The sequence below is a fragment of the Microcaecilia unicolor genome, chromosome 5 (genome assembly GCF_901765095.1).
Source record: "Microcaecilia unicolor chromosome 5, aMicUni1.1, whole genome shotgun sequence".
NCBI classification, from domain to species: Eukaryota; Metazoa; Chordata; class Amphibia; order Gymnophiona; family Siphonopidae; genus Microcaecilia; species Microcaecilia unicolor.
The window spans coordinates 177215490-177229710 of record NC_044035.1 but is presented as its reverse complement, the minus strand read 5'-3'; the positions used below and the strand labels follow the sequence as shown (position 1 = coordinate 177229710).

The 14221-nt window shown below is 45.5% G+C and overlaps 1 protein-coding gene and 1 pseudogene across 1 annotated transcript in view; one reads left to right on the top strand and one right to left on the bottom strand.

Annotated features, from left to right (window-relative positions):
• Positions 1–7292, top strand: part of FCSK (fucose kinase) — a 394768-nt gene extending 387476 nt beyond the window's left edge. Inside the window, 1 exon segment of the mRNA XM_030203610.1 lies at positions 6839–7292. Within this exon segment, the coding sequence (XP_030059470.1) occupies positions 6839–6919 (81 nt within the window). The 3' untranslated portion in view covers positions 6920–7292.
• Positions 7293–7803: 511 nt separating this feature from the next.
• The window catches only part of LOC115471303, a 101184-nt pseudogene continuing 94766 nt past the window's right edge, over positions 7804–14221 (bottom strand).

The window sequence follows — 14221 nt, the reverse complement described above, 5'->3', positions numbered from 1 at the left end:
TCCATAGGGCTTCTTGATCTGATCAACAAGATCCTCTACTTTTTTCACAAAAAGGTTGTCCCCCCCCCGGCAAGGAACATCCACCATTCAATGCTGGACAGAATGATCCAGGTCAGAGACACACAGCCATGACAGTCTGCGCATCACTATACCCTGAGCAGCAATCCTGGATGCTACATCAAAAGTGTCGAACGTACCCCTGGCCAGGATTTCGACACACCTTCTGCTGCCTGACCACTTGGCAAAAGGGCTTCGGCCAGCTCTGAAGGGAGTGCATCAACCAAGCTAGAAAGTTGCCTTATCGAGTCCCGCAAGTGAACGCTCGTGAAGAGCTGCTCTGACTTAATCTTAAAAACAAATAGGAGAAAGTTTTTCTTTACTCAGCGTGTAGTTACACTCTGGAACTCATTGCCGGAGAATGTAGTGACAGCAGCTGGCCTTACGAATTTAAAGGGGGTTGGACAGATTCCTGAGGGAAAAGTCCATTGAAATTATTAATTTTTTTTTTTTTTTGGGGGGGGGGGGAGGTTTGCTGGGTTCTTGAGCCTGAATTGGCCGCTGTCGGAGACAGGATGCTGGGCTTGATGGACCCTTGGTCTTTTCCCAGTATGGCGGTGAGCACAGCAGCCTGATACGTCTTCCCCCCAAAAGAATCAAGAGTCCTAGCTTCTCTGCCTGGGGGCGCCGAAACATAGTCTCTAGTACTCCTAGCTCTTTTGAGGGCGGAGTCCACCACCATAGAATTGTGGGGTAACTGAGACCTCATCAATCCAGGTTCACAGTGGATCTGATACTGGGATTCAGCTTAGGATTCGAGCATCTCAGTCCTGGGCTCATCCTCAACCTCCACAGGGAAGGGAATAGCCGTAGCCATTTCCTGGACAAAAGGAAAGACTCTCCGGTGGAGACAGTCTCCTCTCTGGTGGAGGGGAAGGTTCAGAGGGTATTCCATAGGACTCATCGGAAGAAAAGTACCTGGGATCTTCCTCTGACTCCCACGAACGCTCCTGCTCAGTATCGGATAAGACCTCCCTTAAGGTACTTCGACACTGAACCTGCCTCGATGCCGAGGAACAATATCCTCGATGGCGATGTCGAGAGGCCGACGCCTGCTCAGACTGCGGCGAAGCTTTCTCCACCAACGTCGAATTGGTCTATCAGCAGCCATTACCTCTGCTTCCGATGTCGACACCAACGACCTCAGTACCGATGTCGACGGACCGGACCGAGCCCCAAAAAGCTTTTCTCGTTGGGCTTCTCGAGATGCTTGGGTCCATTTCTTCATACGAAGACACAGACTACAAGCGACTGGGCTATGGTCAGGCCCAAGGCACTAGATACACCAGGCGTGGGTATCGGTGCCTGAGATGGCCCGGTTGCACTGAGTACAACGTTTGAAGCCGCTGGGTGTCCTCGATGACATGGAAGGAAAAACGGCTTTGGCGAAATCAACGACGCAATTGTGCCAAAAAAGTGAAGAGCACAAAAAGGGAGAAACCCAGCCACATCGAAAAGAAAGTATACTTCAAAATAGGCAAAAACCACTAAAAGAAATTACGGGAGTATATATATAGATATATATATAGATACAGATATATATATATATATATATATAGAGAGAGAGAGAGAGAGAGAGAGATTTTATTTTATTTTAAGAAAATAACAAAAATATTAAAAGTAGTAGCAAAAAATAGTCGTCAGACTCTTGTTCCTGGGCCAAAAATGAGGAGAGCAGAAAAAATCCTGTCACCTCGTCACGGACAAAAAAGAACTAAGGGGCACGCTCGCTCGACGGGCGGGAAGTGGTACGCAAGACTTGGGCAAAACTTTTATTTTTGCTTGAAAAATTGCCGTTTCCTGGGCCAATGTGGACGTCAACCCACATGTGAGAACAAACAGCCTGCTTGTCCTTGGAGAATACTTTTTCCAAATATGTTGGTAAACTGTACAGTAAACTAAAGACCAGCAGATCTAAAGCCTATTGGCTATTTGGCAACTTACTAAACATTTGATAGGCTATTTTATGGTTGCCAGTAACCACAGAATTTCTGTTACAGTGCTGCTGAATTCCACTGTTCACGTAGCCAACAAGAAGATGCTGGACTGGGAGCTAGACTGCACTAGGAGTCCAATGTTAAAGTACCTGCATATATTTCCAGAATACTGCAATGCTGTTCTGTTTAATAATTTGCATTATTGTGGTACATTATTTGAATGTTTTTGGCACATAATTCTCTGAGTGTTTCAGTGTGGCCTAATACCATCAGTAATAGAGATACTAGGGGGAAATAGCTGGTGCCTATGCACCAGAGACACAACGAAGGGGTCCTTCACTGCTGTGTTCAAAATACCCCTACTATCCCTCTACTGCTTACGTGGGTTATTGCCCCCCCCCCCCCTAAGGATTTTTTAACTAGCTCCACCCCAACCGCACCCTAGCCTCCCAAAAGAGCTGAGTCACTGACTGCATATGTCTATGAGGATTTTAAACCCTCCCCTCTCTCCTAGCCCTTCAGCCTTGTACTGGTGCCTATTTTAGAAAGTCTGCTCCCCCTGACTGTCAAAATCTGACACACCTTGAACAGAAGGCATAGGCGCATGGTATAAGAGGCAGCCGGCGCCTGAGGGGTTTTTTGGCCGCCCTCCCGCCCATTTGTCCGAATTTCTGGCGGGCGGCGCCATGAGTCTCTCCTTCCGCTTCCTTCCTATCTGCCCCGCCCGCCCTTTAAATCTTTAATTTACCTCGTCCCAGCGCGGCCGTGTCATTTCAGCCCGCCCTGCCCGTCTCTATCTTCTCTCCCTTTGTGACATGGTTCGTTCCCTCAGAGTCCCACCCTCGAGGGCAATGATGTCAGAAGGCGGGACTCTGCGGAACGAATCACGTCACAAAGGGAGAGAAGACTAGAGACGGGCAGGGCAGGCTGAAATGGCACGGCCGTCGCTGGGACGAGGTAAATTAAAGATTTAAAGGGTGGCCGCCGGCAGATAGGAAGGGGAGGGAAGGGGAGACCCAGGGCGCCGCTCGCCCAGATGGTTGGAGGCAGGGGGAGAGGGAGGTTTTGCTGGACATGGGTGGATAGAGGGGATGGCAGGGGAGAGAGGAGGGTTGCTGAACATGGGTGGATAGAGGGCCGGGGAGAGGAGATTTGCTGGACATAGGTGGATGGAGGGGAGAGTAAAGTTGCTGGACATGGGGTGGGTGGCTAGAGGGGAGAGGAGGGTTGCTGGACATGGGTGGATGGAGGGGAGAGAGGAGGGTTGCTGGACATGGGTGGATGGAGGGCAGGGGAGAGAAGAGGGTTGCTGGACATGGATGGAGGGGAGGGCAGGGAGAGAGAGGAGAAACTGTGGACATGGAGGGAGGGAAGGGGAGGGAAGGGAAGACAGGAAGGAGATGCACATGGATGAAGGGGAGAAATTCTGGACAGCCATGGAGGGGAGGGAAAGACAGAGGAAGGAGATGCACATGGATGGAAGGGAAGGCAGAGAGAAGAAATGCTGGACATGGATGGAGGGGAGGGAAGAGAGAGGAAGGAGATGAGATGAGGGAAAAGGGAGAAAACCTGCATATCGATGGAGAAAATAGGCAGAAGCTGGATCCACTGGACAGTCAAGTCTGCAGAGGACCCAGCTTTTACTTACGGATGTAAGGCAAGAATGAAGAAGAAAGGCAGAAAGTAAAGAAATAAATGGAAAGGAAGCCCTGGAAATGGATTTAAGAGGACAGATAGCAGCAGAATCGATACTGGACCAGCATGATCAGAAAAACAAGTCACCAGACAACAAAAGTAGAAAAGATCATTTTATTTCATTATAGTGTTTGGAATATGTCCACTTTGAGAATCAGGTGCTCAACATTAAAAGTTTATATTTATGGCATTTTATCCCACATAAACATGAATTAGGGTGTTTTGTGGCTCTACATGAGAATTGTGATATTATGATCCCTTGTTTCATATTGTTGATGGTCTGCATTTCCGTATGGGTGGTATATTGGTGTATTAGGTTCTGCCCAGTGTAGTATTTATGGTACAGTAAGGTTTCTGAGTGTGTTTTTGCACAAAGTTGTACATAGTGTTTTGCAGTTGAGCGATGTGGTTAGTATATGCATTGAGCAACCACTTTATTCTTTGACATGTGATACATATCTAATATCTAAATTTAATAAAAGGTATTAATTGTGACTTTTATTTTTTCTGTGTGTTATCAGACAATTATGGATTTAAGCTCCACCCTGGCCCCACCCCTAACCCCACCCCCTTTAGCCTCCCCAAACAGTTGGGCCACCGACCGCCTATGACAGAAGGTATCACAGCCAATAACCAATTGCCTCTAGGAAAGTACCAGAGGGAAGGCGGGTTCTTTGGACCAGCCCAGCCATACTAGCCCTCTTGATTTCTTTAAGGCAACAAAGCATAAAGGGCTATGACACTCTTCAGACCAGATCCAGACAGCACAGGCCTAACCTCATCTACCATCTGCTCGAATTCAGAAACACTGGCTTGGCTATGAACTGCACAGCTCTTTATATAGGGTGATGTCATCAACCAGTGGTTCTCAGTCTCCAGTTGCTAGCAGAAGCATGTAAATCCATACATTTGGACTGGTCTAGAGGGTTGAAGATGAAAGTTATGTCAGTGGTAGAAATAAAGCAACCAAAGGGAAGGAAAACAAGAGGTAAAAGGCTCAGCAAATTGGACAGCAGAAATGTATATAGATGTGTAGGATTACTGACATAGGATATTAAAGCTAACAAATCAGACAGCAGGAATTTGCATAATTTACTGCTAATTGTTAATCCAAATGCAACTTTGTGTGTGAGAATTCTTGAGGTTACTGAGGTTAAAATGCTGGGGCCCAGGGCAGAGGTTGGAAGGAGACCCAGAGCCCATCAGCAGGATGTACCTCCTTCAGCTGGCCCTAGGTTACTGTCTCCATCAGGGCGTAGCTACCCCAATTTTGGCTCAGGCCCACCCACTGCAGCAGCCTTTTTTCACATGTTTTCATCGCAATCGCGTAGCGTACCACCGGAAGACGGCACCCGCTCAGCTGACCTCCACTCCAGGATCCGTCCAGACTCGGCAGTCAGCACTGAAATTCAGGTCCCGTTGTGCAGCTCGTATGACGTGGCTGTGCGCGGTGGCGTGTTCAGCCTCGCTCTGCTCCGCTCGTGGCTATCTGCAGCACAGTGAGAGGGAGGTAGGGAAAAGGACGAAGTAATGCAGACCTGCAGGGCGAACTGGGAGTGAGTGGCTGTACTTGCAGGAGTTCAGAACACAGCTGGTAATTGAGCCAAGTGGAACCAATTAGCAGTCTGCTGGTAAATGGAAGAAAAAAATCCAAACTGTTTGTGGAGAAAGCAAGCAAAGAAGACAAACAAGAATAACAGCTAGAAAACTACAGGACAGTTTCAAGAGGTAAAACACAGAAATGGGAATGTTTGAGACTTCATTGCCAGATCCTGAAATGAGGTAGGAATTGTATGCTGTTGCAGATTTTAGATAAAGATATTAAGGAACTGCCATGGTTTGAGAAGCTGCCAAAAAGCAATGTGTTGATTGTTTGAAGTGTTCTGAGTAAAAGCCATAGAGAAGAATTCACAAGGTATTTTAAAGGGTTTGGGCAGACTATGTTGGATGAGAGCCAGACTAGCTGGAAGAGGTAATTGCAGTGTCAGAAATACATCCTGTTTAAGGCTGTGGCAGACAACTGTACATGAGAGAGAGATGTTACAGGATGGGAGAGAGGGGTAGGCTGGGAAACAGTGGCTGCACCTGTGGGGGGAGGGGGGACTGGAGGCTGAAGAGAAGGGAAAGGAAAGAGGTTCTAGACCTACAAAAGGGGGGGGGGGTTGGCTGGAGAGAAGGCAGAGAGGTTCTGGACCTGCAAAGGAGGGGGGAAGAGAAGGCTAACTGGCTGGAGGGAAGGGAGAGAGGTTGGGACCTGCAAGGGGGAGGTGGCGGGCCTGAGGCAAGGGAGAGAGGTGCTGGATTTATTGGGGGGGGGGGGGGACTGGAGGCAACAGAGAGAGGTGCTGGACCTACAAGGGGGAGAGGCTGGGGGCTGGAGGAAAGGAAGAAAGTTGCTGGACCTGCCAAGGGGGGACAGGCTAGATGAAGGGAAGTGCTGGACCTATGGAGGGGGGGCTAGAGGCTGGAGGGAAGGCTGCAGGGGACGCTCGAGGGAAAGAAACAGAGGTGCTGTAGCAGGGGGAGAGGCTTAGAGGGAAGGGAGAGAGATGACAGGTCAAGGGGATGAGTGACATTTGTTTTAAAAGATTGTTTTATTTACTATATATGGCGGCTGTTGAGATTATGGTGTTTTATGGGGAAATGTCCTAATTCTGCTCTGTACCCATTGGGAGGGGGGTGTCAGGAGGTTCTGGGGATGCAGAATTTATTTGCCTTTAATACTAGACTATACGTTCTGGGATTGTTTCTATAGCGTGTAACTAGAACCATGTGTTGAAAAGTGTTTTGGTTTTGCTATACAGGCTAAGTATGTGTGTTAGGGGACCGAGGCTCAATGGAGGCTGAAGAGTGCAATCTGTTTGTACTTCCCCCTAGCCCTCAATGTGCCTGCAGTCACTGAAGCCTGCACTGCTACCCTCATTGAAGTTATTGGGAGTGGGGTAGAGGTGGAGCATGGGGTGGGGCATCAGGTGGCAAGTTTTTCAATTTCAAAAGTTGGCAACCCTGGTGCCCACCCATCTGACCTGTTGGCCCACCCAAAATTGCCTTCTGGCTACGCCACTGGTCTCCATGCTCACTTTGATTGGTGATGTTCAATGCTAGTGCAAGATAAGCAGCCTTGACTAATTTTCATGCCTTTTTTTCAGGGTGTGGGGAAATTCCACATGCACTCCATAGAAGTAGACATGGTTGGAATCTCAGTCCAACTGCTGGGGAGTGATTTCTGAGCTACAAGGTCCATGCAGAAGCTGCAGTGAATGCTTTCAAATCCTAGCTATGGTGATGTTTTATTTATAGACTTGCCAGAGCATATCACATTTGGGTGCAGATCTTTTAATCTCTGTCCTCCTTACATAGTTTTATGCTCCTTTTCCATGGAAGATACACTAGCACTTTCCACTCCAAGATGTGAAAGATGATGGTTACACTGAAACATGACATTAGGTCTGTGCTGACCTTATGTATTCTGGTATCTACTTTACATTTGTTTTGTGCTCTGATCTTTTTTGCCTCTCTATATAATTAATCAAACTGGAGGGTTGCAGATTTTGCTTTGTACTTAACTTTGGATCCTGCCATGGGGATATTATTTTTTTATAATGAGGCATACTTTTATGTTCATATTTTTATAAAAAAAATAAAAGCATGAAAATTTCTAGTTGTAGTTTATGTTCTCTTGATGTGGCAATGCTGATATGTTCCTTTAGACATATAAAAGGCTATATTAATACATTAAACTGATTGCATGTCATGACAAAATCCCACCCTGACAGTCAAGTATCAGTTTATTAACAAAATCAAGAAAGACAGATTTAGCCTAAGTGGCATTGTACTTGTTGATCAGTTTTCCTATATAATTCTGATTCGTGCTGGAAAGTGAACTGTGTCTGGTGAAGTCAGTCAGGTTGGGCATATTCTAAGCCAGTGGTATTTACAAGAACTGCAAATAGTTTTAAGTTTATATGCTATTTCTGCTGAATATACATGAGAAACTTCCATACAGTGGACATTGTATAAATGCAAATATTATTTATGCATATTCATCACAAGTATCCAGAAAACACAACCTCAAAAACTGCTAGTAAATACCACTGGCTGAAGCTGAGCACTAGCCAACTTTCTAAAGGAAGTTCACAATGAAAGCGGGTAAGAGACTTCTACATTCTCTGCCATTCCAGCGTGAAGACAAGATTTTGCGTTTTGCCACTGTAGGTCAATTTTACACCTATGAGTTACCTGCCCTGACCAAACTAGATACTTTGCACACTCCAGTACCAAATAAAGCCACCTTGATCAGCAGCTATCTGGTGTATATTACAAACAGATAAATAATTTTCTCATATAATATGTTCAACAGTATCATAGTACCTATGGCCATTTGGTACAGATCTAAATAATGTTCTATCCTAACTAATTTAAGGAATAGTTTTTTTGCACAGGTAGGAAGCTTTTCAAATGCAACAGTCTGTTACCTTTTACTTCCAGCACTTCTGCAGGGAGATCAGATGGAGAAACAACCTGCCTGGTCTAGCAATTGCCTTGTACCCTGAAACCAACCAAACTCCAGAGAGGAGACTAAAATGGAACTCACAGCTGGAACTGTCAGAATCCAGAATAAAAACACCAGGAAATAAATGTCCCAGGAATCAGCTAATATATACAATTATTGAGAAAGCAAGAACAATGACTTATTTTCTGACAATGTCCTGCTGGCTCTTGCCATGGCTCAGTTCCTTCACCTTTCCCAAATGCCTAAAATCCCACTCTCACACCACTTATCCAGTTGCACTGAAGGAATTTTGGCTCTAGGCTCTGTACTCCAGACCTCTCTGCCCCCATTCTGGTAAGACAGGGCAGAAAACAGCCAGGATGACTTTGCCAGTACAGTGTATATCTGGGCAGGGATTTGCCTTCCAATGACCATCTGCCCACTATAGGCGAAGTCTCTTAATATCCTCGCTGCGGAAGTCCATTCGTAGTGCAAGAACCTGTCGAACCTCTGCAGGGGTGAGACGCCAAGTCAGTGGGCCTGAATTTGGACCCCAGTAATCCAGGATTTCTGTCACCTGCAAGGAGATAAATTAGTCTTGAGTGCAGAGAGATGAACTGCATAAAAATGAGACAACCTGAAAAATCCTTGAGAATGTAATTAATGACTGCTCAAGCTTTACTCACACAGGTGCCAGTGCTATGTATGCAGCCCCAACCCTAAATGAGAATTTACTACATTTACTACATTTGACCCTTGCAGTGAAAGAATAGACTATAAGTTAGAGCAGTGGGCTGACAACCAACAAACATTAGGTTCAAATCCTGTTGCTGCTGCTCCTTGTGCTCTTGGGCACGTCACTTAACCCTCCATTGCCACAGATATAAAATTAGATAGTAAGCACTCTGAGGACAGGGAAATATGTAGTGTACCTCAATGTAACTCATCTTGAACTACTACTGAAAAAGGTGTGAGCTAAATGTAACTCAATCAATCAATTAATCAGCATGGCTCAAGCTTACAGAGAGCAAATTGTTGTGTGGATGTGGGAGGTATTCTGTTTTTGGGGCAGCTCTGCAAATAACAAGGTAAGGGGAAGAGGTGGCAGACTCCCAAGCAAGTGAAGTTACTCACCTATAGAAGGTACTCTCTGAAGACAGCAGGTTGAATATTCACATTGATGGGTGACGTTATCGATGGAGCCCTAAATCTAGAAAGCCTTTAGAAGTGAGCTACCATGCATTTGTACGTGTGTTCTGCCCACTGTTGCTGCACAGAACCAGTCAGTCTAATATAAAAGATGTAGATTTCAACTGGTATTTACAGGATGCACCTTCTTTTCTTCAATAGAAAGCAAAAATTATGAAATTACCTGATAATTTTCTTTCCTTTAACTGCAGCAGATAAATCCAGAGACTAGTGGGTTGTGACCATCTACCAGCAGGTGGAGATAGCATTGAACTGTCTTACAGGATGGTATGCTCCTTGGTTAGGCAGTATTTCTCAAAACAAAGCAGAAGGAATAAAGACGAGACGCATGAATAGTAGAAAACAGTAAAAACTTAACACCAAAATGAGCCATTATCCTAAACAGGGAAATGAACAAACCATGAGAACAGACCACTGAAGAAGGGTGGGGTTTTGGATTCATCTGCTGCAGTTAAAGGGAAGAAAATTATAAGGTTAAGTCATAATTTTTTCTTCCTTAGCACCTGCAGCAAATGAATCCAGAATATAGCAAAGCAATCCTCATGTAGGGTGGGAATCTGAAACGCCCATGGACAGCACCGAACGGCTGAAAGAAGAGTCTGCTCCAACCACAACATCCATATAATGCTTGGAAAAAGTATACAATGAGAACTAAGTACCTCCTTTATATACACCTTCGAGGAAACCATGACTGGGATATAATTATACCTGGCTATAATCTATTCAGGAAAGACAGGGTAAGAAAATAGGGTGGAGGAGTGGCATTATATGTTAGGAATAATATTAAAGTGACAGAATTGCAGGACATATGGGGTAAGGAAAAAGTACTGTGGGTTAATCTTGAAAGAGGGAATGGAAAAAGTATTTACATTGGTGTGATATACAGGCCTCCCTCACAATCAGAAGAAATGGACAGAGATTTAATTGAAGACATTCACAAGATAGCTATGAAAGGAGAAGTACTATTGATAGGTGATTTTAACACGCTGGACGTTGATTAGGGTGTCCCTGATGCGAGGTCATCTAGAAATAAGGGGATCTTGGATTCTCTACCAGAAGAATTGTTCCAGCAGTTGGTAACAGAACCCAAAACAAGCAAAGATGGCCGACAGGTAAGGAGCTCCTGAGGTCCAAAAAAAAAAAAGACCTACTTGACCATCCAACGCCATTCAAAACCGGACCGGAATGGACCGGAACTGAAACGGAACAGATCCGAAGCCGACTGGGGAGCTGCAGGACCACGGGCTGAACTCCAGCAGGGCTGAACAAACCCGAGACGACCTGTCTGCTATTCGCCACGAGGCTGTAACGCATCCCTGGCCGGCAAGGACCACCTGGGCCTATCTGAGCCTGCCGATCCGATCAACACCGATCGGTGATATCCGGACCGGCAGAGGACGGTGGACTCATCGGAGACGCCGCCGAAATGCACCGCCACATATCCAGAGCAGGGAGAGGCAGACGAACCTCTCCTCTCGGAGGACAACGCAGGGCCTACCCGGTGGCGAGTGGTGAGGGGCAATCAATGAGATCCTGACTGGCGTAGACCGGTGGAATCACCGGGACGCCGCCGAGACGCACAGCCACATCTCCGCAGTGGAAGGAGGCATGCGAGCCTCTCTCCACGTGAGACCTGCACGATAGCGTTTGCAGCCCAACTCTGCCTTCCACCCGACTGGCTGCCTGCGGCTGAGGCCTCCCGTCGGTCCAGAATTTTGCAGGGCCCACCCGGCGACGTGCACAGCCCAGCTCTGCTTCCCGCCCGACTGGCCACCTGTAGCTGGGGCCGCCCGCTGGTCCAGCCGAGGCAGGGAAGACGGGCGAGCCACTCCGAGCCGAGAACCACATGTCCGCGACCTGGACCAGCCTGGATCCGATGCAACAGCGACCCTGCAGCCGAGATCCGGTAAGCGAGCGCTTCCCTTCCCCAACTACCCCAGAGCGATGCTGTCTAGTCCACTGCTAACAGGAAGCCAATTTGGAGAATCTCTGCTTCCACTCCCCTGGAGCAGCCATTGCCATACACTCATTCAGAGCAAACAAACCTATGAGCTGCTGCGTGGAGGTTTAATAGACAGGAATGGAAGTGAACTATCCAGTCCTCTGTAAGCAAAGAAGCCAAATGCTTAATCTCTGCTTCCACTACTGAGTACTGAATCCCGGCGGCGAAAGCAGTTGGGGGAACACATTTCCAGACCATCTGCCCTCACAGGCCAACTCTCTTTGTCTGCTGTTAGAACATTGTAGCAGGTACTTCCCTGACAAATTGCAAGCGTATACGCTCCATTGAATTGCTACAGTGTCTGCTGAAATGCTGAAGTAAGAAACTCTTAAGAACTTGGCTAGCCTAAACTGTCTTAACTGCTTTGCTACTTTTAAATATATCTCAAGATCTCTCTATTGCTTTGCTACTCTTAAATGTATCTCAGGATCTCTCAATTGCCTTGCTATTGTTAAATGTACCTCAAGATCTCTCAATTGCTTTGCTACCCTGAAATGTATCTCAGGATCTCTCAATTGTTTTGCCTTAGGGCTCTGCTTTTCAATGTCCCATTTGCCTTGCATTATTAATGATTGCCACACCTAATTAATCAACGCTTTAAATGTTAGCACAAACGTATGAACCGCCTTACTACAAACTAGCACTATCAGTAGGAACTGTTGCCAAGTTTAAATGCAAATGTAGGCTGGCCTTGCTTTGAATTGTTGCCAAGCTTAAATCAAATGTAAGCTTTACCTCGCTTTGAATTGTAGCCAAGCTCAAATGCAAATGTAAACTCTGAACTACCAAGCTTCAATGCAAACGTAAGCTCTGATTCGCTTGAATGTAAACCAGCTGAATGTTTGCAACAGCGCCTTAGACATAGATATGAATACCAGTAAAACACTCCTAACCATCCATTGTCTCTCACTACTCCTATACGCAAACACAACCTACATCCCAGATAACAGCAACCCCATTACTCACAAAGCACACAGCACTCACATACACACAATGCCCACCCTAAAGAACACCCATAACAACTTACCCACAATACAACAATCCTATGTACAACCTATCAACAACCCACCAAACCAAAGACACAATAACCAACCAGAAGGAATAATCCCCGGTTATGAATACCACCGACCAAAAGAGGAAAACAACAACAACAACAACAAATTCAAACACCAAAGGAACAGACAACTAATAAAAATAAACACATTGAACCCCCCCACGGAACCATACCACTCAATCCAACTAGGATACATCAATGCAAGATCAGCAGTAAGCAATTCAGTAGACATACTAGACTGGATTACCACAGATAATTTAGACCTTCTGTTTATCACAGAAACCTGGTTCCAGAGCACCACAAACCCCGCCATCTTAGAAACATGCCCACCAGAATACAAAATCACCCACTGGACAAGAAATGGAAAAAAAAGAGGAGGCGGAATAGTCATTATCTACAAACCCGAATTCACCATCACAATCACGGGTGCATCTACCTCGCCACAACTTGAAATTGCATCGACAAGAATTAATCATCCAAACCTATTAGGACACCTTAACACAATCCTATTCTACAGGCCACCAGGAAAATGGCAAGACTCCCAAGCACAACTCATGGATTTCATCTCGAACTCCTGCGTATCTGCCTCAAACATCCTTATATTAGGAGACATCAACCTACACCTAGAAGATGACACCTCACCAAGCACACGAGAATGCAAAGAATTCCTAAAGCTCTGGGATCTGCAAGTACCCAACATGCAACCAACACACAAAAAGGACACACACTTGATATCATAACAAACAAATTGGAACCGGACTCAACTATCATACTCACTGACACAAGATGGACACCTACATTATGGTCAGACCACCATAAAGCAAATGTCTCTCTCTGCTGGCGAAAAACACACATAAACACAATCAATAAACAGGAGCAAACAACATACACAACAAGAGGAAAAATAGACCCCACAATATTCTGGCAACAGATCTACCAGAACGAATGGTCAACAAACGCTGACACCATCCAATTCCTCCAAGAATGGGACGATCTATGTACAACAACATTAGACAAAATCGCCCCAATCCAAACCAGAACATCACACAGGAAAAAAGCAAATCCATGGTTCACCGAAGAGCTGAAAAAACTTAAAACACAAGTCAGGAAACTAGAACGAGAATGGAACAAAAAGAGAGACGAACAAACACTAAACGCCTGGAAATTACTTCAAAGAAAATACAAATACACCATAAAACAGACCAAAAGACTACATTACAAAACAATAATAGGACCAAACTACAAAGACACACATAAACTCTTCAACCTTGTGAACAAACTGTTAGACACCACACCAGTTACAAGCAATGGCAAAAATATGCCAGATGTGAACAACCTTGCGAAATACTTCAAGGAGAAAATTATACAACTACGACTCAAAATACCCGTTAGCCCTATTGAGTATGCCACACTTTTAGATTGTCTAGATCCAGAAGAAGGAACACACCCAGCAGACAGAACATGGACCGAATTCGAAATACTATCAGAAGACCCCATCTCTGAAACTCTCAAAAGATATGCCAAATCCCACTGCAAACTAGACACATGCCCAAATAACCTCATGAAATCTGCTCCTCAACAATTCATAACAGACCTAACGAACCATGTGAACTTCATGCTACAAAACGGACTTTTCCCAAAAGAAAAAGGAAAAATCTTACTCACCCCAATTCCTAAAGATACAAAAAAAAGCACGAGTGAATTAACCAACTACAGGCCAGTAGCATCCATACCACTAATAACCAAAATAACCGAAGGAATGGTAACTAAACAAC